This window comes from Cornus florida, unplaced genomic scaffold (genome assembly GCF_030987335.1).
Source record: "Cornus florida cultivar Cherokee Brave unplaced genomic scaffold, ASM3098733v1 CherokeeBrave_3.0.0_Hap2_Chr03, whole genome shotgun sequence".
NCBI lineage: Eukaryota > Viridiplantae > Streptophyta > Magnoliopsida > Cornales > Cornaceae > Cornus > Cornus florida.
In genome coordinates this window covers 84,644,338-84,669,204 of record NW_026775573.1, presented here as the reverse complement: position 1 = coordinate 84,669,204, position 24,867 = coordinate 84,644,338, and the positions used below count along the sequence as shown (strand labels likewise).

General features: G+C 32.7%; 2 protein-coding genes across 2 annotated transcripts; one reads left to right on the top strand and one right to left on the bottom strand.

Annotated features, from left to right (window-relative positions):
* Positions 1–10,972: 10,972 nt before the first annotated feature.
* On the bottom strand, positions 10,973–13,056 carry LOC132300820 (amidophosphoribosyltransferase, chloroplastic). The gene has a single exon (XM_059798062.1). The coding sequence runs from the start codon at positions 12,934–12,936 to the stop codon at positions 11,179–11,181; it is 1,758 nt and encodes a 585-aa protein (XP_059654045.1). The 5' UTR covers positions 12,937–13,056; the 3' UTR covers positions 10,973–11,178.
* A 3,630-nt stretch (positions 13,057–16,686) lies between these two features.
* Positions 16,687–17,812, top strand: LOC132301773 (uncharacterized). Its single transcript, XM_059798998.1, has 3 exons — positions 16,687–17,116; positions 17,203–17,268; positions 17,469–17,812. The coding sequence occupies exons 1-3, from the start codon at positions 16,687–16,689 to the stop codon at positions 17,810–17,812; spliced, it is 840 nt and encodes a 279-aa protein (XP_059654981.1).
* Positions 17,813–24,867: the final 7,055 nt, after the last annotated feature.

The following is a 24,867-nucleotide window of genomic DNA, read 5'->3' as shown; positions in this document are numbered from 1 at the left end:
CTACACTTGATCTCTGTAAAAGAGTTACAGGCAGATCAGACAACACTCCACGAATGCTCTGACCCCTTCAAAATGTGATCGCTTCACCCTTTTTCTTTTATATCTGAATTAGACGAAGAATGGATGAATTCCGCTTTTCTGAAATTTCTGAATCTTCAATTATGCTCCAATTCCGATGAGATAGAGAACAACACTCCTAAATCACTCTTGTGTTTATGTGTATGCTCTTAAAAATAAAATCAGAAAAATCAGATTGATTTTCTGAATGAACAAAAAATATGTCTCAAAGATGGCTCTCAATTGGATCTGAATTTTGTATGCAAAAGCTGTGAATAAACCTATGTGTATGACAAGGTTTATATAGATTTTAGAATGACCTAATCCCTCTGAAAATATGAAAAATTTCATGCAGAGGATTTGGTACAATTCTAAACCAAATAGAAAAGAAATCAGAAACAGGAATCTACAATTGTAACCTGAACAGGACTTCTTGAACCGGTTCAAGGGTGCTGAATCGTTTCAAGATTGGCAGAAAGATTTCTAAGCCAATCTTGAAGGCCTTGAACCGGTTCAATGGGGCTGAACCGGTTCAAGTCTAGCATACTTGAATTTTAAGGCTGAACTTGGTAAAAACTTGGAAATTTCTAAAAATACACCGAAAGTATGGAATGTGTCCTAACCTTTTTAGATTCCTTCCTAATGTGTTATTCTTACCTTTTTCTCAAATGATCTCAGTCATGGTAACTTTGAACAACTTTCCAATTCCGTAGTCGCTGTCGATCCCGATATAGTAACTTGAATTACAACTCGACTAGGACTTATTTTGACACCGAAAGTTGTCAATTACAAAATATATATTTTTCACAATCTTTCCAAAATATATATATATCTCACAAAACTTAGATGGAGGCGGTAGCCCCCCCCCCCCCCCCCCCCCCCCTGTTCGATATCTCGAATCACGTGGTTTAGGCTACCTATAAATATATTTCATTCAAAACTTTCTCGGATGATGATGCTATAGCCAGAACAAAGGCTGCGAAATTGCTGGGGCACGCCTCAATAGGGAAAGAATGGTAATAGTTCAAGAGCTAATACATGACTATTTTATTCATCTCGATGCTTCGGATTCAGATGCGGGTGCTTCTATGTAAAGCCCCCCTATGGCATGAAGAAAAGGGCAAATAGCCTTGACGAAGATCATCCAAAATTTGTTTTCAGGTACATCAAAATACTCAAAAATTTCTTCAACTTTTTCAAGTCATTCCAAGACATTTTCAATAATAATACTTCCATTGAAAGTAAGTAGATCAAGTTTTGCTTGAAACTCACGATTGTCCGGATATCGACCGTTTCTATCGCATCTCCCTTTAAATCGGTACTCTTTATCATCAGAATAATTCGCATAAGTTGGAGGCCTACGGGGATATACTGGAACATAACCCATATTCGGTTGACTGCGAGATTCATCATCAGCCCCAAACTCTAACTAAACCATGAACCTTGTTGTCACCAATCCCAAAAGATGTTGCTACAAACCATTCTTGAGTATGCATGGCTACCCACATGGCCTTCACTCTGAGATTAACGTCGACAAAGTGGGTGCTACCAAAACGATCAATCATCAGGACAGGGTAAATCAAGGCTCTGATACCAATTGATGTAGCGGAAAGTTATGAATTGTTCACACGAAACAAAGGTTACTTTGAATCCGCAAAGTAGGGTTACTTTGAATCCGCAAAGTAGGGTAAATTTGAATCCATAAAGTTGAAGAAAAATCAGCAAAAAATTCTGAAATAATATTGAGAATTGAATTGAATTTATTTTTCTGCACTTTGTAGTACATATATTTATAATAAACAAAACCCTAAAACAGTAAAGGAAACTAATAACAGAAGGAAGTTAACACTAGAAATAAAAATAAACCCAAAATATAAAATTCTATCTAAAAATTATGAAAAAAATAAAATAAGAAACCTAAACATTAAAAACTACTAAATGTAAAATCTCACAGCATTCTAACTTTATTTAGGCCACAAACAAAAATTCTAAAATAATCAACAGACCTCCTATAAGACGAAAAAATGCAATTTTAGGGCTCTAAACAAAGGTTTCAGCCAAAAAATGATATGTCTCACAAGTTAAAGCTAGTAGGTTTTTCTTAATGGGTCGTTTTCATCCAAAAAAAAAACTCTTTTCGAATTGAAAACAAACTTGTCGAATAGTCCAAAATTCTATCATGCATTATTAATTTAACACAAACTCTTTTTTTTTAACAAACTCAACCAAACAAAGAGTTCTAACTAAACACTAATTTCTTTTTGTAGAACTATTTAGAAACTCTTTAAACAATCCTATTACTAGCCACCCTCGAAGATATGCAATGGTGCATGCAGGTTCTATCTACAACCATGTGGTGGGTAATAGTATATAATTTACTATTTTAGTTATGAACTTCATAAATATATATATATATATATATATAAAATAAAAAAATAAAAAATTATCTTTTTTCATAGTTGAATTATGTTGTATCATTTAAATGATGTATGGATGAATAATTTCTTATAAAAAATTTCAATATATATTGATTAAGTGTCCATAGTTATGTTTAGATTGTTGAGGATCATTTTATTCATACAAAATTGAAGTAGATTATTTATATCAAGTATAAGTTCATATCTTTTAACCCATTCGCGCTAATATTGCAAATATATTTGAAATGCATTGCTATTTCACAATTTTTTTTTCCTAATGATAATTATGTTGGAGATTCTCATGTGCATCGCATGTGCTCTTCTACCGGTGTGTGTGTACACACTAGTAAAACATACGTGCGATGCACATGATGGAAAGTTATTTTATAATTTTAGTTAAAATTTTTATATAAAAATTATCAGAATAAATTTACTTTTTTAAATAATTGATTAGCAACTTTTTTGAGTAATTAAAATTTTAAATATTTATAATTTTAAAATTTTGAGTAATATGTTGTCGAGATTAAAATTTAAGAGTAAAAGCTCAACTTTAAGGGTTGCAATTATTTGTATAATATGTATATAATTAGATAATGAAATATATAATATTTAAAAACTTATAACCAAGGAAATATATAATATTACAAAACTTATTTGTTTAGTTAATAAATGCTGACATGACATAATTAAACAAACACAGAAAAATAAAATATCAAAATAATCAACATGATTAATAAAGAATTTTGAACCATGTTGCGAAACAGATTAATCAAGATAAATTAAGATGTTTTTAAAAAATTAAATGATTTGAAATCTTGATTGAATTTCAATTAAACAATTACCTATCTAATTTTAATTAGTAATTTATTTAATAATTTGAAACATTTTGATTGAATTTCAATTAAACAATTACCTATTTAATTTTAATTGGTAAATTATTTTATTAAATAATTACCTATTTTATTTCAATAGGTAACTTTTTTATTTTAATAGGTAACTTATCAGATTTATTAAAATTGGTAACTTATTTTATTATTCGGTAAATTATTTTATTATTTTATCTGTAATTTATTAATCCTAATTTATTTTATCTAGATATTTCAAATCATTAAATAAATATTTTAATTAAAAAATTACCTAATTTTAATTGGTAATTTATTTTAGGCTTTATTTTATTATTTGGATAAATTTTGATCTATATTTATATTTAAGAAAGAGTTAGAAATAGAATAAAATAGAAAAATTAAAGTTGTTTTAACTTTAAAGAATTCCGAGCATAATATGATTTATTTTAATAAGTAACTTATTTTATTATTTGATAAATTATTTTATCTATAAATGATTTGAAACATCTTGATTAAATTTCAATTAAACAATTACCTATTTAATTTTAATTGGTAATTTATTTCTTGACTGAATTTTAAATAAAAAATTACCTATTTAATTTTAATAAGAATTCCGAGTATAATAGAATTTATTTTAATTGGTAATTTATAGGATTTATTTTAATTAGTGTAATACCCCGTATTTTTAAAGAGTTTATTTAAATTCATTCTGTATTGGGTTAATTATTTAATGTGTTGATTTATTCATCTAATCATTGTGTATGCTAAATTATTAAATGTATTTTATTTATTTGTGCATGTAATATTAATTGTATGTTCTTTATATTATAATGTTAGTTATATATTTTATTGGTTATGTTTTATATTAATTAATATTAGTTAATTAAAGTATTACATTTGTATTGTAGTGTATTAATATGTAATAATAATAATAATAATAATAATAATAATAATAAAATGTCATGATTGGAATTAGCTTTGAGTTGAATGATAGGATTTTATTTATGTCATATAGGTGGACTTAGATTGCATTGCCTTAAAGGAATTTAGGTGGGAATGTTGATAGTTAATATTTAGGTTAGATATTTGTATTATATATATTATATTAGTTAGTATATAAAATAGTTAGCTAACTTGCCATTTGAAGGCAACTCACGTAAGTAGAAGAGAAACAATAACAGTGAGCTATTTTAGAAGAGTGAAAGGAAAAGAGAGAGAAAGAAACTTGGACCGGTGTAGGTGATTTTACCCGACTACGCGTAACCGTCAGATTTGTTACAAATCTTTAAGGCAAGTTATTATCTACTTTTCCCCTTTGAATCCATAAATTATTCATTTATTTAGAGGGTAGAAACCATGTTAGGAATTTTAATAAATTAATTTTTAGTTTATTAAAGTAGTGAAATTTTAATTATTTAGGGTGTTAGATATTTGTTTATTAGCCTATGTAATTAAAATATAGTTAAAAATAATTATTTAAGGCTTTAGGGATTTTTTAAAATTTTCTGGGATTTTTCTGTAAATTCCGGTGAGACTTTGATGAGGTTTCCGGCCACCGACGGTGGGGAAGAAGACCGGAGTAATCCGGTGTGATGCGGCGCACTGTAGTTAGTGTGCGCACGGATCAGCGGTCGTTAGATGGGTAGTTGATCATTTGATCAATTCGGTGTAGCGTAGTATACAATATTATGGTACGCGCAATTCAGGAGCCGTTAGATTAAAGGATGATCCTTAGATCAATCTGGTACAGCGCGCCCACAGAGAAGCAGTACAACTGACCAACCAGCACACGCCGCGTCAGCAGGACGCATTAGTGCGCGCGTGGCAGCGCGTGCGAGCGCGTGCCAGATCCCAAACGCGTGTGGAGGAGCGTGGAACGCGTGTGAGTGTGGGAAAACTTGGGCCGCGCATGGGAAAGCTCTGGGAGGCGCATGGTGGCGCGTGTGGGGTCTCTACAGCTGCTGGAAAAGTCCAGAATACCCCTAGGGACTGTTTTGTAATTTTCAAAACCCTAAACTTGCATTTTTGGGCCTAGGGTTGGTATTTACGGGTTTAACGGGACATTAAATTATTATGTTATTACCCGCTAATTATTTTTATGTCTGATTAATAGTTCTAAACATTAATTGTATCGTTTACAGTGCGGATCGCTATTAAACGGATGTAATTAAGTTAATGACATATTTAAATATTAATTGTGTTATTATTTTATTAAATGGTACTAATCATTAATGTTAAGTTAAATAATTACATGATTTTATTCATAGAAATTGTCCATTATATATTATGGGATTATTTATGTTGTTAATGATATGTAAATCATTATTATTATACTGTGTGCATTTCAGGTAGTAAATGGACTGCTTAATAAATTATGTCGCATTTATATTATATGGATGTGTTGCCGTATAGAACCATGTGAGCTGACTAATAAATTGAGACTCATTTATACCTTATGCATTCGTTGTCATAGACAGATGTGTAACTATCGGGGTATGTGGTTTAATATTATTGGCATGTGTTGCCTAAGCGATATGCTCTGTATATTCATTAGTACCTTGAGATGTGTTACTATTGTGTAGGACTTATAGTTTGTGTTGTCAGTACTATGCACCAAGTATTAATAGCTGATTTCCCAGGTAGGGAAAGGAGACACTTAACCACCTCGTGTGAGTCTAAGTGATCACCGTCTATTCTGGTTGAGGTCTTATTATACATTGGGTAGTTTCATTAGGGTGTATACAGTTAGAGTATACTTCCGAATAATGATGATTAATTTATTTGATTCTCTGATTTGGGTCATAGTAGAGAGGACTTGCTTATGGGTTTGACCCACCATTGTTGTTATTTCAGGACCCGTACCCTTTTCAAGGTTGAGGCTTAGCAGTGTGGGACCACCATCCGAACTCATCTACTTTTACGGTCTTGTTCAGGGTAGAAGTTTTATGTATTATTTTGATTTCAGTTTTATTTACTTCCGACGTTGAACTTTCAGGTTTATATTTAGGGATCCTTGACATAGGATTTCCAAATTGTATAAAGGAGTATTGTATTTAATAAATGATGGATGGATATTTTATTATTTAGTTTTCCTTTCATGTCTAAGTTCTATTATTATCATTTTGTATTCCATGCTTGTATATTACCAATTGTTTTTGATATATCTCATTTTTCCGTGTATAAGCCTGATCAACTTATGCGTGGAAAATGAGGAGTGTTACAATTAGTAACTTATTTTATTATTTGGTAAATTATTTTATTATTTTATCTATAAATGATTTAAAATATCTTGATTGAATTTCAATTAAACAATTACATATTTAATTTTAATTGGTAATTTATTTATTGATTGAATTTCAAATAAAGAATTACCTATTTAATTTTAATTTGTAATTTATTTAATGATTTGAAACATCTTAATTGAATTTCAATTAAGCAATTACCTTTTAAATTTTAATTGGTTATTTTATTATTTCGTAAATTATTTTATTAAATAATTACCTATTTTATTTTAATACGCAATTTGTTTTAGTTGTTTTAATAATGATTTAAAATTTCTTGATTTAATTTTAATTAAACAATTACCTGTTTAATTTTAATTGGTAACTTATAGGGTATTGGTAAATTATTTTATTAAATAATTACCTATCTTATTTTAATTGGTAACTTTTTTTATTTTAATTGTTAACTTATTAGATTTATTTTAATTGGTAAATTATTTTATTATTTGGTAAATTATTTTATTATTTTATCTGTAAATGATTTGAAACATCTTGATTTATCGTCATTTATTTTACCAAGATATTTCAAATCATTAAATAAATATTTCAATTAAACAATTGGGTAATTTATTTTGTTATTTGGATAGATTTTTATCTATATTTATATTTAGGAAAGATTTAGAAGTAGAATAAAATAGAAAAAGTAAAGTTGTTTTAACCTTGAATAATTCTAGGTATAATATGATTTATTTTAATTGGTAACTTATTTTATTATTTGATAATTATTTTATTATTTTATCTATAAATGATTTGAAACATCTTGTTTAATTAATTTTAATTGGTAATCTATTTTATTATTTGGATAGATTTTGATCTATATTTATATTTGGGATAGAGTTAGAAATATAATAAAATAGAAAAATTAAAGTTGTTTTAACCTTTAAGATTTCCAAGCATAATAGAATTTATTTTAATTAGTAACTTATAGGATTTATTTTAATTGGTAACTTATTTTATTATTTGGTAAATTATTTTATTAGTTTACCTATAAATGATTTGAAACATCTTGAATTTCAATTAAACGATTACCTATTTAATTTTAATTGGTAATTTATTTCTTGATTGTATTTAAAATAAACAATTACCTATTTAATTTTAATTAGAATTCTGAGCATAATATGATTTATTTTAATTGGTAACTTATTTTATTATTTTATTTATAAATGATTTGAAACATTTTGATTGAATTTCAATTAAACAATTTATTGTTTAATTTTAATTGGTAATTTATTTATTGATTGAATTTTAAATAAAGAATTACCTATTTATTTTTAATTGCTAATTTATTTAATGATTTGAAACATCTTAATTGAATTTCAATTTAATAATTACCTTTTTAATTTTATTTAGTAAATTATTTTATTAAATGTTTGCCTATTTTATTTTAATAGGTAACTTGTTTTAGTTGTTTTAATAATGATTTGAAACTTCTTGATTGAATTTACCTAATTTTAATTGATAATTTATTTTATTATTTGGATAGATTTTGATCTATATTTATATTTAGGAAAGAGTTAGAAGTAGAAAAAAATAGAAAAAGTAAAGTTATTTTAACCTTGAAAAATTTCAGGTATAATAGGATTTATTGTACTTGGTAACTTATAGGATTTATTTGAATTGGTAATTTATTTTATTATTTGATAAATTTTTTTATTTTAATTCATTATATATATATTAATAAATATTTTTTTATATTAATAAATAAATACTAAAATAGTCCCCCGCTTGCTTTCATCAATGGAACCTCCCAGAAATAGCCGACGTGGTTGGAGCTTCTAATTTAAAAAGCTTGGAAAAAGATCCACATTGTAGCTGCATCATACTACTCTTTTGTGGAGTAAATGATTAAGGGACCGTTCCGACTACACTTTTTATTTTGTAATTTTGATTTCATAAAAAACAAAAGCAATAATGTCTTTTGTTTTGCTGTGATTTATTCTGCAGCAGAAACATGTTTTCAAACTAAACTTACCACCCAATGTTTCTAAGAGAATGTTTGAATGAGTTTGTAAAGGAAAAAAAAATAGTATTTATCTTATATTGATTTTATTACGAAAATAAAGAATGTTTGAATGAGATTGTAAAGGAAAAAAAATAGTATTTACCTTATATTATTAACAAAATAATTTTCACAGCAGTTGTTCACCACTACCAAAACAAAGTGAAAAAATCTTTTTCATTCTTTCGGATTAACGCCTTAAAAATAAATAAATAAAAAATAAAAAATTTAAACATGCTTTCACCACTAATGGACTAATTCCAAGAAGACTAGTAGGTATAGGTATTCAGTGTGCCCAATGCACAGTGCACATCACAGTCGTTCATATTGTGCAGGCGTGAGCGTGGACGCGTGCACAACACGCGCAAGTATGAACGGCTGCAATGGCCCCGTGCATCAAGCACACCGAATATATTTCCCCGAACACATGCATATCATCGAGCATGTGTCCCAGTTAATTCGAATCTGGTACAAACCCCAAGCAGAAGTTGAATTAGTGACCTTAACATCATGAGCCATGGTTTTCAGCTACTCACTCTGCCTCATAGAGGCTCAATATTTCAACCTTTAAATGCACCAATTCTCAAATTTCCTCTAATCCAACAATTCCAACTACTTCCCACACAAACGCAGAAAATATAAATTTACACACATTCAATCAAAATTCATTAATTCTATGTTATCACATTGTACTACTGTATAATTATGCACAGTCCTGAAAGCTTCAAATTTCCATTTCATGCAATAATATGCCATGTATGTTTCCTTCTCTCTACATTATGAAGTCAGAGCAATAATGTCTGGACAATGATACATGAGAAATTCTATCCAAGTTTCAGATATTTATTCATGCAAGCAAAGATCAAAACGTTCTTTCCATAACCTAAGGCCAGTATATTCAAGGGAATGAGGACAGGATCTGAATCTCTCCAAGTACAAACTCGGGGATAAAAACCTAGGTCGATTCTGATATCTTTTGGGAGTAAGAAAATTTTGCCGGAACGCAAAGTTCAACTTGTGTTATACTTGTCAAAAATTTTTTTTCCTAGAAGACAAACACATAGATGCAGCAAGAGGTCTTAGATTAAGCTACTAATTCAATTTGGTTGCAATAATCCTTCATCCTTTTGGGACACTCAAGAGCAGTACATTCAATTTCAGCCTTCCCACGCACAAATCTACAACGAATGAGAGTATTGTAACCTTTATGAATTCACTCTTAAAATCTATACTTTGCTTCTCTATTCTTAGTTAACTTCAGATTGTGACATTATCTACCTCTCTCTCTATCACTCTCTCTGTCTCACACACACACATGCACAATGAAGCAATGAAGTTACAATTTTATGGCTTACTTTAAAATAAAAAAAAAGAAAAAAAAGTTACAATTTTATGCTTCCAGCACTTTCGAAACGTAGTCTTCAAGAAGGAAATATTTTCTAGTCACTGTAACTTACTGCACTCACATATTTCATCATTAGGAAATGCATAAATAATCATGATGAATCTTGTAGCTATAACTTTCTCTGCATCTTTGGTTATAGAAACAAATGATAAATTTTGGGTGTTTCATCACATATCAGTCTCTAAAAGTGTAGAACTACCAAACAAAACTATCCGAAAATGATGGTAGGACAAAATAACAAAATACATGCTGCTACTCCACAATTCTCAGACACTGAAAAATTTACATGACAGATCATAAGATGCTACGGCTGAGATACAGAACATTCGAAAAAAAAAACAAAAACAAAAACAAAAACTAGTCATTGTTTATTATCATGAGAAAATATGACACAACTGAATATCAGCCTTCGCACAACTCTACAAAGAATGAGAGTATTGTAACCTTGAAGAATTGAGCTACAGAGAACCTGTTTGCTCCTAATCCGGAGGGACATGAATCAACTCATAAAACCAAAACTATGCAGGTTTCATTCAATAGACTAGGCTTCTAAATTCTTAGTTGACTTCAGATTGTGACATTCTCTACTGCCCCCTCTCTCCCTTACTGCACTCACATATTTTATCCGGAATTCGGAAATGCATAAACATGATGAATCTTGTAGCTATAGTTTTCTCAGCATCCTTAGTTATATAAACAAATGATAATTTTTGAGTGTTCCATTACAGTTCAATCTCAAAAGTGTCCAAGTACCGAATAGAACTATTATAAAAATGATAGCAGGACAAAATAACACAAGGGATGCTACTTCTCAGACGCTGAAAAATTTACATGACGGATCATAAAATGCTAATTTGGCTGAGATACAGAACATTCAACTGTATACTGAAAAAAGAAAAGAAAAAAAAAAATCACAAGTCATTGTCTATAATCATGAAAAAAATATGACTCGAATGAATATCAGATCATATTAAGCAAAAAGGGGGGAAAAAAAATTTATAAATGCTTTAGCTTGACCGCCTCAATTCATTTAACGAAACACAAATATTGTATAATGATCATCAACACATTTGTCACTCACCGCACCATATATAACTCAGGCCATCACCAAAAAATGCCTATACTGCAAGCTGGAGGCACTGAAGCAAAACATATAGTCAGCATCAAAACAGCATTATAGCGGAACTATCTCCTCCTCTTTTTGTTTAGAATCTATATCCCTTCCCTCTTGCTGCATATTAGTTTCTTGAACCCAACCCCTTTCAATGGCTCCTATGCTTCCATTCAATCCATCATCCACAAAATCACCAACCCGTTTCACTTTACCCGTTGGCAGAACGGGGTACTTCCCGGAAAAGCAAGCATAGCAGAAGTTGGGATGATCTTTGCCTAACAACTTCTTCAAGCTATCAAATGGCAGAAAAGCAAGCGAATCCGAACCAATGAACTCTCTGATCTCCTCCACACTCATCCTGTTAGAAATCAACTCCTCGGAGCTAGGTGTGTCTACTCCATAATAACAAGACCCAATAATGGGAGGGCTAGCAATCCTCATGTGAACCTCTTTAGCGCCTGCCTCCTTAAGCAACCTAACTATTTTCGAAGACGTTGTCCCTCTCACAATTGAGTCATCCACAACAACCACCCTCTTCCCTTCCAATACCGCCCTCACCGGAGAGAGCTTGAGCTTAACACCAAAGTCCCTAATCTTCTGTGATGGCTCAATAAATGTCCTCCCCACATAATGTGACCTTATCAACCCTTGTTGAAACGGCACCCCTGCTTTGGCAGCATAACCAAGTGCAGCCACTAGCCCGGAATCCGGCACTGCTATGACAACATCACAATCAACCGGGGCCTCGGTGGCAAGTATTTCACCGAATGCGTGGCGGGATTCATACACAGACCGCCCAAAAACCACTGAATTGGGCAGAGCAAAGTAGATGTGCTCAAAGATACAAGCTTTGGGCTCAGGGTGAGGCATTAAGCAAAGTGATTGAACCCCTTCTTTGTCCACCACCAATACTTCACCAGGATACACCTCTCTCTCATATGTGGCCTCAATTAGGTCCAATGCACAAGTCTCCGAGGCAAACACAACAGCACCATTGCTCCTCCTACCCATAACCAACGGCCGAAACCCGAACGGGTCTCGAACCGCAACCAACTTGTCTTGGGTCAAAAACACCATCGAATAAGCACCCTCTAGCTTCTCACAAGCCTCAACAATCCTCAGAAAGAAAGGTCTAGCCTTTGATATGGCAATAAGGTGAAGAACCACCTCTGTATCAGAGCTAGTATTGAAAATTGACCCATTTTCTTCAAGCGTAGCACGAAGAGCTTGATAATTCACCAAATTACCGTTGTGGGCAACGCCGACCGAGCCGAATCGGTACCCGGCGACGAAGGGCTGGACGTTCTTGAGCATGGAAGCTCCGGCTGTGGAGTAGCGAACGTGTCCGATAGCGATGTCGCCGGGAAGCTGACGGAGTTTCGACTCGTTGAAGACTTCGGAGACGAGTCCGACGCCGGTGACCGATTGGAGCACGTTGTCGTGGACGGCGACGATTCCGGCGCCTTCCTGACCACGGTGTTGAAGCGCGTGGAGTGCGAGGTAGCAGAGGCGGGAAGCTTCGGGGTCGCCATAGATGCCAACGACGCCGCACTCTTCTCGGGGCTTATCATCATCAAAACTCCATGAATGGGCATCTGGGTCTGATTTATATGAGGAGATAACATCAGAGATGGGGTTTTTGGAGGAGAATGCGAGGAGAGTTTTGTGGGAATGTGAGGAGGAGGGTTTGTTGGGGAAAGAAGAAGGTTTTGGTAGGGTTTTGGGGAAGAGAGAGAAGGGTTTTGGAGATGGCTTCTTGGAGAGAGAGTGGAATTTGTCCAGAGATGAAGAGAGAGGACAGAGATTTGTGGTGGCCATAGTTGGATTTGAGCTTGAAGTGCGGAGAAGACCAGAGAGAGAGAGAGAGAGAGAGAGACACAGCCAGAGGGCGGATTGACTATGAATAGCCAAAGTGGTTCGTTTAGGTTTTGGGCGTTTTGTGGTTTGAGAGAGTTGGGTAGTGATTAAATCACCGACCGTGAGATAGCTGAGTCAACAATGTTGAGTCAATGGAAAGAATTTATGGCCAGTATGACTTGGAAAAAAATTAATACTAAATAACAAAGGAAAATGACATACTCCCGTTTCAAAATAGGTGTCCATTGTTGGAGTCACAGGAGACAGAGGGGTATTATATTTGGTATAAATTATTTTAAAATAAATTAAAAAAAACATATAATTGAAGGATACAAAATAGGAGGAAATCTAACAAAATGGAAAGAAAAGTTAGGAAGTTTAATAAAAAAATATTATTGCAAAAGAGTAACTCCAATGATTGCATATATATATATATATATATATATTTGTGTAAATTTGATGTGCACAAAAATTTAGACTAATTATTTTTAACTCTGACTATTATTTTTATACTTTTTGTGTAAAAATATATATGTCAATAACAACCAGTCACTTATCATGTCCAAGACAACACATAACTTTTACAGACATCTATAACATAGTGTTAACTAATTGATGGAATAAAAAAGAGAGAGGAGAAAGAAAATATGTTGATGTGGCCAGAAATTTTAGATTGGGGTCAAATTTGTACTACGTAATTAAAGTTTGAAAATTTTATAAATCAATCATAATATGATTTAGTCATAGTGTATATACTTTGAGAAAATTTTAAAAAGAAAAACATACAACTTAATAATCGACGAAAAATTGATATTAAAAAGAAAAATATAAAGAAAAAAGCAATGAATTACAATTAAAAAGAGAAGATGTACATAAATAAGTATTGTCACGTAATTAAATTTTCTTCATCAATTGTTTTAGTTTTTCAAAATCTAATTTTTGAAAGAAAAATTTATGACTACTTTGATTTCACTCGGGAAAGATATATACCTAGATGAAAGATTAGAAAAAATATATATATATCTAATGAATTTTAACTAAACAAAATAATTTTAAATTAGGATAAATTGCGCTGACACCTCATGAGGTATTGGTCAATGCCACTCAATGGTCGATCAACATTTTTTTGACATCAACACCCCCGAGGTTTTAAAGTCTTGCATGCACACCCCCTCCTGACATAGAAAAAGACCCAAAAAAAAATTATTATCTATTGTGAAACAAAATAGGAGGAAATAGTCCCGTCTCAAAATAGGTATCTATTGTGAGTCACACGAGACAAAGGAGTATTTTATTTGGTATAAATTATTGTAAAATAAATAAAAAAATATAATGGAGGGAAACAAAATAGGAGGAAATCTAAGAAAATGAAAAGAAAGAGTTAGGAAGTTTAATAAAAAATATAAGAAATGAAATGTCTTTCGACATTAATTACCTATTCCTCCTCCAAATACAACGTGATTGGATTCCGTTAGACTCTTAAAAAAATTTCCGTAAACATCTTTTTTTTCTTCGATTCATTCTCAACCACGTTATATTCGAAGAAGGAGTCGGCAATTGAGGTTAGAAGATCTATCACTTTTTCAACACAAGATTTTTTTTTTTTTTTTTTTACCCTGAATGAAGAAATAAAAAATCATGTTACATAAAGAATGTGCCAAAAAAAAACCTCCAACAATCTAACATTTTTGAATGTGCAAATTCCCCCTTAAAGTCAATTTTGACCAAATATTTTTATTAAAATCACAAAATACCCTTCATATTCAGTGTTTTATGAAGTCAATGTATTTTTGTTCTTTTTTCTTTTATTTATTTATTTATTTTACCTTAAGAATATTTTTGATATTTTAGTCTTCAATTTAACAAAATATCCTTATTTACTCAATTTGAATATATATATATATATATATATATATATATATATATATATATATATATATATATATATATAAGGCACTTTACCCTTTTATAAAAGATAAAATCATAATACCATATGAGTTCCAGGTATGTTTTTTATTCTCTTTAAATCATTTCTTTGTTTTCAAAATAAATTTATTAAAATTATTTTATTATTATTTTATAATATGATCAAGTGCTAAGATTATTTGACAAAAAGAAAGTGTTTAAGATTATAATTTTCTTTCTTTTTTTCTCATTAATCAGTCTAATAAGATAGGAGATTAACAATATCCCTCTTTCTTCTTCTTTTTCATTTTTTTATGACTTGTGTTATTATTTTTCCTTTTTCATTTTTCATTTCTAAAATTAAATATAACAGTGTAATAAAAATGATTGAAAAAAGAAAAAAATATTAAATGGCTGATTTCATTTATATGGAGTTAGGAAAAACAAGATGATAATGACATAAATATGTCCTTCCTCTATTCCAAAATAAGTGTCATGCTTGTTTTTTTTTTTTTTTTTTTTTTTCAATATAATAATTCACTTTACTTTTTCAAATAATATATTTCACATCTTTCTATATATATCATTTGAGTATAAAATTTTTGAATATTTAAAACTTAAAAAGGTAAATTAGTAACTTTTCAAGGAGACAATACATGTCTTACATATTCCTTTAAAAATTACTCCATTTGTCTTAATTTAGATGTCGTTTTTAGAGAGTAGGAATTTATAAGAAAACACGTTGGACATGCTTTGTCTCTACTAATTTATTCTTCTAAGTTTGAAATTTTAAATTTTAAAAATATATATAAAAAGATGTAAAATATATTATTAAAAAAAAATAAATAATTTTTTTGAAACAAATTAAAAAAAAATTTATGATTATTATTATTATTATTATTATTATTTTGGGGATAAAAAACGAGTACTACTTCCCGTAAACTAGGACAGAGAGAGTATTTGTAAAATAAATAAATAAATAACGACACGATCGTGTGTGTTCTGATGTACTCTCTAAGTCTCTAGAAGCGTAATCTCAATCCAATAACTATGAATGATAGTGAATCATGGGTGGGGCCTCCATGTTGACGTAGTCAAAAGAAAAAGAAACAGAAAAAAATGCAATGGAATAGGGATGATACTTACAAAAACGTAAATCTTAAAAAAGAGTATAGTCAATGGATTTGCTTTGACTACTTCCCAAAACAAAGGATTTGCTTTTGGGTGTGAACACGAAATAGAAATGTCTTGTTGACAAGTGTGAAAGACCAAACTAGCTTTCGGCTAACAAAGAAACATATCAGAGATTTTAGGTCCAATAATTGCGGCCCCAATAATTGGTTTCGGGCAGTGCAAAAACCAAGATGCTGCTTTTCGGTCAGAACTAAAGGTTCTCCATCTATTTTTTAAAATATAAATTGCCATATAAACTAAAAAAAATGCTAACATGGTACTTTATTTTTTATTATTTTATGGTGTGAATATCAATTATTTTATTATTTATTTATTATTTTATTAATTTAATTTAAATTAAATAAAATTTTTAATTTTAATTTTATATTTTTTTGTTTTTTTTCCAACGATTATATTCCCGATGAATATATTTGAATTTCTGTATAAACCACTCATTCTATTTTCTTTCAATTATCTAGATCACTTCTTTACATTCTCAAGTCCATTCTCTCTTCTTTCAATGTCTATATAAATCATTCATTTTATTTTATTTCAATTATCAAGTTCACTTCTTTATATTCTCAAGTCCATTCTCTATTCTTTGAGTATTCATTTTTCTTATACAAAAAAACAATGACTTCATCGTTACGAGATATACCCGTCTTTGAGTCTATTTCTCCATTGAATTCGTCAGATTCAGACAGGGAAAATATTTTTGAAATCCATCAAAAAAGGATGATCGATGTGAGGAGATTATTATCGCCTGATAGGGTGCAGGCATTCTTTCAACCTTGTAAGAGAAAGTATATTAAATGTGATCGAGAGGAGGCAGCACAACGGCTAATTCGAGATTACTTTGTTGAAAATCTGATTTATCCACCAAACATGTTTCGTAAAAGGTTTCGGATACGACGAGAGTTGTTTCTTCGCATTTTAAACAGTGTTATAGCATATGACAAATGGTTTATCCAAAAACCCGATGCCCTCGGTCGTATGGGGTTCACTCTTAAACAGAAGATGACTACTGCAATCCATATACTCGTATATGGAATTTCAACTGATCGTTGTGACGAGTATATAAAGATTTCTAAGCACATTACGATCTTAAAGAGGTTTTGTGATGCTATAATTGCTGTGTATACGTAACAGTACCAACGCTTACCAAATGCAAACGACACGTCTGCTACGATAAGGGGAAGAAAGAGGAATTTCCAGGTATGCTTGGCTCTATATATAGTATGCATTGGGAATGGAAGAACTACCCCACAGTGTGGCATGGCACGCACACGGGAAGAAGTTATAAACCTACCCTCATAATGGAGGCCGTTGCATCGAAAAATCTGTGGATCTGACATGCTTTCTTTGGTATGGCTATGGTTCACATAATGACTTGAATGTTCTCGATCATTCGCCAGTATTTAAGAGCATGATCGATGGTACAATGCCTTCGATTAATTACATGGTGAATGGGCATCGGCGTACAATGGGGTATTACTTATCTGATGATATATATCTTAAGTGGGCAACTTTGATGCAGACCATCCTGCACCCAACAACTGTCAAAGAGAAACTATTTGCTAACAAACGAGAAGCTGTTAGAAAGGATATCGAACGAGCGTTCAGAGTGTTGCAAATGAGGTGGGCTATAACACATCAACTGGTACTTTACTGGAATACAGAAGATCTAAACAAGATAATGAAAACGTGTATCGTATTACACAATATGGTCATTGAAGACGAGGGCGAACACATTTTGTAATGGATACCTCCGACGGATGACCCAATCTCCCTTCCAAATTACATTTGAAGCCCATCAATGTTGGCGGCACACATTTCCTCTTACCTAAGTAGAATTTGCAATAGATCAGACAATACCGATCTTATGAGAGATCTCATGGAACTTTTTGTGGAATCAATTTGGTGATGAAGATGCATAAATTTGTTATAATTGAATAAAATTTAATATTCATATTGTTGATGAATAAAAATTATTTGTTTCAATTACAGTTGTTAAGAAATTTAAAGAAATTATTTGTAATGACCTGGTCATTTTCATTCCTTTCATTTTTCTTAAATTTTATGGATATTTTTTTTTCCGTTGATCTTTTTTTTTTCTGAGTTCGGTTTCTCATCACTTAGTGTCGTCTTGAGTGCTCGGGGATGGTTTCCAAGACTCTTTCCTTTGAATTGACAACTTCCTTAAAGGACTGCGTCATTTCCACATTTTCATTTTTTGACACTACTCACTTTTCATCTTTTTCCCCGTTTGTCACTTTTTGGCACAACCTCACTTTTTGTGTTCGGAGTTGATTTTTGACTTCACGTACCTTCATTCTAAATGATTTCCACGAAATAAGTATCTTTACTTTTGTAGAAAAGTACTCTAGTTGCTCTCTGTGTCCATAGGGGCGTGGATGCATAGTTCTTCGGAAACATTTTCTTTTCTTGGGGTGCTTTTCATAAATATCTTTTGGGAATATTTTATTTCAGGGGTTTTTAAGAAAATATTTTTCGAAGATATTTTCATTTTGGGTTATTAGTGCAGTTAACCCTTTTTGTAGGGGCCATTGTGCAATTAATGAAAGTTGTTACAAAATGCCTCGTTTTGAGCCTGGATCTTAGTGCGGGATTCATTTTGACTTTTCGTTGAGTCACATACTCTTAGAATTGTCTTCTGGTTGTTTTTCCCCAGTTTTAGGGTTTCTGAACCGATTACCGCCGAACTTGTTCAGGGCATATCTTTTTGCTCGGAACTTGGTTTTTGACGCCATTTCTTCCGTTATTCATTTTATCTCATTTTGGTTCTTTTTCTTTCATAGTGTTTTACCGTTTGAGAACGTCTGCTCAAATTCCACTTTTCCAGACCCGGCGAGACCCCATTCGGGAGGCAGCTTATCTCTTCTTTTCCGGCCACTTCCCTTTGGTATTTTGCTGTAGTGTCTTAGTGTTTATTGCAGGCCTTGGTAAGATCTTCCTTTCCACCTTATTAGAATCCATTTCTGACCAATTTTGAGTTCGGGTTTGGATTTTCATGGTGCCTCTAAGGATTGTTGTTCCTGATAAACGCTAAAAAGTGCGCATTTAAACCCATTAAGCTTGGGTATTCTAAGACCTTATCCTATCTTATTTTTCCGTTTTAGCTTAATTTCATGTTATTTCCCTTTTCAGGAACTTATCCCCAAACAAGTTAATCCAGCTGAATTAGAGCATAAAAGATGCAATCTCAAGCTCAGTGGAAGAAAGGAGAAAAGTGAAAGCAAAATGGTGGAAAACAGGAATCTTCGATCGATCAGACCAAGTTCAGATCAATCTCACAATGATCGTTCCAACCATGCCAAGATGGATCGAGCCTCTTGTCCTTATCCTCAGGAAATTCCCATCTTCGATCGATCCAACATTACTTCGATTGATCGGACTTCTTTGATCTTATCCCCACCTACCACTTTTGTCTTTTTCCCAAAATATCCCAAAAATATCTCAGATTTTTCATTATTCCAAAAAGGTGCCGCTATGGTTCGATTGATCTGACCACCCTTGTGATCGATCGAACCTCCTCAAGTGCGAGAAAAATAGACTTCCGTCCAATTAAAAGGTGTGCTCATGGTGCAATCATTTGGAGGTCCTAGTGCACGAGGTTTGACCATTGGGTGTGACACTTGAGCTACCTATATAAGGATTTTGAACCATTTTACACATATACAATCTTAAAGAAATGAACCATATACATAAGAGAGGTTGGAGGAGTCTAGAGATTAGAGAGACACACACCATTTGGGAATTCTTTCATTCATCTAGGGTTTCTATCAAGGAGAAGAAGATCATTCCTACCATGGAGATGGCCCTTAAGGGTTGGATGACTACATCAATGAGTGGCTAAATCATTCTCTTGGGGCTAGAGATAGCCCTAAGCATGCCTCATAAACTTTGATGTTTTGTACTTTGAGGGGATTTGTGTCGTAATTCTTGTTTTGACATTTGATTTATATATGAATCTTGTTTCTACAATGATTTATGTGGTTTAATACTTCCAATTGATCATTTCATTCTATTCATATGTCTATGTATGCTAGAATAGATGTTCATGTGTTTATCTCTAGGTTTTGTGATATTGATGCATGTCTATGTGTGCTGATGTTATGAATCTAGTGATTATCAAGGCATGGTGCTTAAATGGAATACTTTTGTAGTTTGTTTGATGGTTTATACTCATTTCTTGATGGATTGTGCATTTTCCTTAGTTTAATTAGTTTAATTTTTATGTCCTTAGCTTATTTGTAGTGTACTTGCCTTACTTTCTTAGATAAGAGGACAATCCATGCTTATTGGTTGATGTTCCATGCTTATGAATGCAAGTAGTATATTTCTCTAATTTGATGATGTGTATTGGTTGTAGACTTAAAGAAAGGAACAATTACTTAATTTGATATATTGTGCTATTCACTAGTTTGTCTAGACAATGTATACTTAATTAGTCATCCATGCTTGTTGATTCAATCAATGACACACACTAATATTGCAACATATAACCCCCTCTCATTCATTACACATTAAGTGTCTAGGAAGGTGCTATTTAGTGGTGACCTCTAAGTCCCAAGATCCCTCTCTTATATTCTCTACATTTTACTCTACTTTAATTGCTTTACCTTGCATCCATTTAGTTGACATTGTAGTTTAATTAACCAATTAAAACATCTTTGATCACTCGACCTACTAATCCGACCTTGATTTCCAAGCATAATACACTCATTTCCCTTGGAACGATCCCTACTCACCCTAGCTATATTTATAGTTACAAGTGGTAGTGGCAATCTCTAAATTTAAACTTGGCCATAATACACTCCACTATTGTATGCAATTTGGTGCATTGGTACAACACATACCAAGTTTTGGTGCCGTTGCCGGGGAATCTTGGCACCATTGTATTTTGGAAATCAATTAGGAATTAGTACTCTTTTGATCTTGTCTTTATTTTTATTTTACTTTGGTTACTTATTGTGGTTGTTCTTCATTGGCTAGGTGAATTGAGCCAAGAGGGGAAGCAAGGGAAATTGAAAAGCAAAAGAAGCAAAGAGCCAAGCAAAGCAAAGCATAAAAAGCTAAAATCTAAAAAAATTGCAAAGCAAAGCAAGGCAAAAATTGAAATTAATTTGAAGTTGCTTAAGGACCCTTTGTAAGCTTTTCTAAACTCTATCTCTAGTTAAATCGTGAGCCCACGTGGAGGCAAGTCTTTATTTTCTTAGATAGATCGTGAGCCCGCGTGGAGGCAATTTAATTTTTCTTGCATATTGTTCAAGCATGGGAGTATGGGATCATTTTATGTGGAGGATTGTTATTGATTGCTTTGTGTTGCTAAGGAGGAGTGCTTGCTTTTGTTGAATTTATTGTTGTGTTGCTTGAAAGTGTTGTGCGGTCCTTTTTCCCTACCCTTCATCCTAGGCATTTTAATGAAAAATCTAGAAGGTAATCTTGGTTACTTAGACCTGCATTTCATGGAACACCCTCCTTTTAATCAATTTCCTCTTGGAGTTCAAGCTCCAATACCTCCATTGATCCTTTGTGATAATTACAATTTCCATGAATATCATGCCCCAAGTTGTATGGTGCTTCCGAATTTTGGGGCCGATTAATATGAAATTAAGCCCGAGACTATTCAAGTATGTCCACTTTTCTATGGCTTAAATGATGAGGAACCATATCAACATCTGCATGAATTTCTTGAAATATGCTCCACCGTTAAGTATATGAATGTCCCGGAAGAAGTTCTTAGGTTACTTCTCTTCCCTTTCACTCTTAAAAATAAGGCAAAGCATTGGTTCAACAACTTGGGGGCAAATTCGATAACTTCTTGGATACAAATGCAAAATGAATTTTTGAATTTTTTTTTCCCCGTAAGTTTGACCAATTCAATGAGAACCGCCATTAGAGAGTTCTCTCAAGGGGAAGGAGAACTTTTGCATGAGGCTTGGGAAAGATTGAATAACTTGCTAAGAAAATGTCCACACCATGGCATTCCAAAATTACAAGTGGTTCAATATTTCTATGAAAGCCTATCCGACATTCACAAGGACATAGTTGATACTTCATGTGGAGGTTCATATTTTGGGAAACATGAAGATGATGTTTGACACCTTTTTGAAAAATTAAGTGAAAATTCATTGCATAAATCTCACACTTCTAGGTTGAGTCATGATTCTATTAACAAAAAGAGAAATTTGAAAGTGTGTTAAATTGAAAGTCCAATGGAGATTGTAGCCGAGGTCAAAACTCTCTCTCAAAAACTTGATCAATTCTTATTGAGTCAAAAACCGGTTTTCAAATCATCTCCTTTTTATCACTCTTTTTAGTCTTGTGAGCCTTACATGACATGTTCTAGTGTTCTACATTCTACTTTCAATTGTCCCCATGGACATGTGTTTAATGAACACTTTGAACAAGTCAATACTACATTTGCTCACCCTTACTCAAATGTTTATGTTCCGGTGTGGAATGAAAATTCAAGTCCTTTTCAAGCTAAGCATTTTCAAAGTAGATATGTCCCACCTCATAAAAGGAATGAAGGTTCCCAAGGATTTGTGTTATCTTCTTCTCATCATTAAAGAATGAATCACTATTCACATCCTCAAGTGTATGATTCTCAAATTTGCTCTCATCATCCTTATGCATTTTCTAGTGATTCTACATTTGAAGATAAGGTTTTGGTGGCTTTGGGTAGTTTGGAAATGAATATCAATTTGTTGCATTCTCATTCTCAATTGATATCAAAACTTGAATCTCAAATTGGGATGATAGCTAATGCATTGAATGAGAGAGAAGTTGGAAAATTACCTAGCCAACCCGAAAGGAACCCAAAAGCCCAATACTTTGTGGAAGCAAACTCTACATCGGGGTGTCATTCTCAAGAACAATTGCAAGCCATTACTACTTTGAGAAGTGGCAAGCAAATTGACAATAGGGTTGAAAAACCAAGTGAGTTAGTGAACCGGTGTAACCCAAAGTTAGCACTCGTCCCGTTTCCAATCCTATTCCTACTTCCTTAGAGGAAAATATTCCAAATAAAAATTCTCAATCTTCTTTATCATCTTCTCAAGTTGCAAAATCTTATGAGCCAAAAACTCCATTTCCATATGCTTTGAGAGAAACTTCGCCTTTTGGGAGGCAAGAAGGAAAAATCCATGACATGATGGAGGTGTTTAAACAAGTAAACATAAATCTTCCTCTCTCGGACGCAATTAGGCAAATTTTGCCTTATGCAAAATTTTTGAAAAATCTTTGTACACAAAAGAGAAAAGACAAGGGACAAGGCCCTAAAAAAGTGTTCCTCACGGAGTAAGTGAGTTCCATCATTCAACATAACACTCCACCTAAGTTCAAAGATCCTGGTGCTCCGACCATCTCATGTGTGATTGGAAACCATGATGTTCGTAGAGCTCTTCTTGACTTAGGAGCGAGTATTAATTTGATTCCTTACTCCGTGTATATCCAACTAGTATTGAATGAATTGAAGCCAACCTCGGTGGTGCTTCAATTAGCCGATAGATCCATCAAAACACCTAGGGGCATGGTTGAGGATATACTCATCAAGGTTGACAAGTTTTACTTCCCAGTTGATTTTGTGGTTCTTGACACTGAACCGGTTGCTAATCCTACCAACCATATCCCAACCATCTTAGGAAGGCCATTTCTCGCTACTGCAAATGCTACCATTAATTGTAGATCCGGGGTTATAGACCTTTCTTTTGGTAACATAATGGTTAAGCTAAATTTTTTCTATGCAAGTCGACATCCCATAGATGAAGATGAGAGTCCATTCCTACCATGATTATGAAAAAGTCGACCGAGGACAAACTTTCATCTCTTCTTTCCGAGGATCCTCTTACATCTTGTCTCCTTAAAATGTATGAGAATTGTGGTTTGACAATGAGGGGTTAATGATTTAATGGAAACCGTTGCAAGTTTGGATTTTTCACCTTGGAAAGCTCCAAAAGAACCTCTTCCTCCACTTTCTAGCACTCCACCGGTCCCATCTTTAATCTCTCCACCCACTCTTGAGCTTAAAACTCTTCATTCCAATCTTAAGTATGCCTTCTTGGGCCCAAAAAAGACTCTTTCGGTCATCATTTCTTCAAGTCTTGAAAAAGACTAAGAGAATGATCTTTTAAATGCGCTTAAAGAAAATAAGGAAGCTAGTGGATGAAGTGTGGCATATCTAAAGGGAATTGACCCTTCTATTTGCATGCATCACATTCTTATGGAAGAAGATGCAAAACCTTTTAAGGATGCCCAAAGGAGATTGAATCCAAACATGAAAGAGGTGGTTAAAAAGGAAGTTGTTAAGCTTTTAGATATCGGTATAATTTATCCAATCTTTGATAGCAAATAGGTGAGTCTAACTCAAGTAGTTCCCAAGAAATCGAGGATTACAGTGGTTGAAGATTCAAAAGGTGAGGTAATTTCTAAGTGTACTGCCAATTCATGGCGTGTATGCATTGATTACAGAAAATTAAATGCCGCCACTAGAAAAGATCTCTTTCCTTTGCCATTTATTGATCAAATTCTAGAGAGATTGGCCGGGAAACAATATTATTGCTTTCTTGATGGCTATTCGGGGTACAATCAAGTAGCCCTGGACCCTTTAGACCAAGAGAAAACCACCTTTACTTGTCCTTTTGGCACATTTGCTTATAGACGTATGCCTTTTGATTTGTGCAATACTCTCGCCACATTCCAAAGGTGTATGATGTCAATTTTCTCGGATATGGTGGAAGAGTATCTAGAGGTCTTTATGGATGATTTTTTAGTCTTTGGGTCTTCATT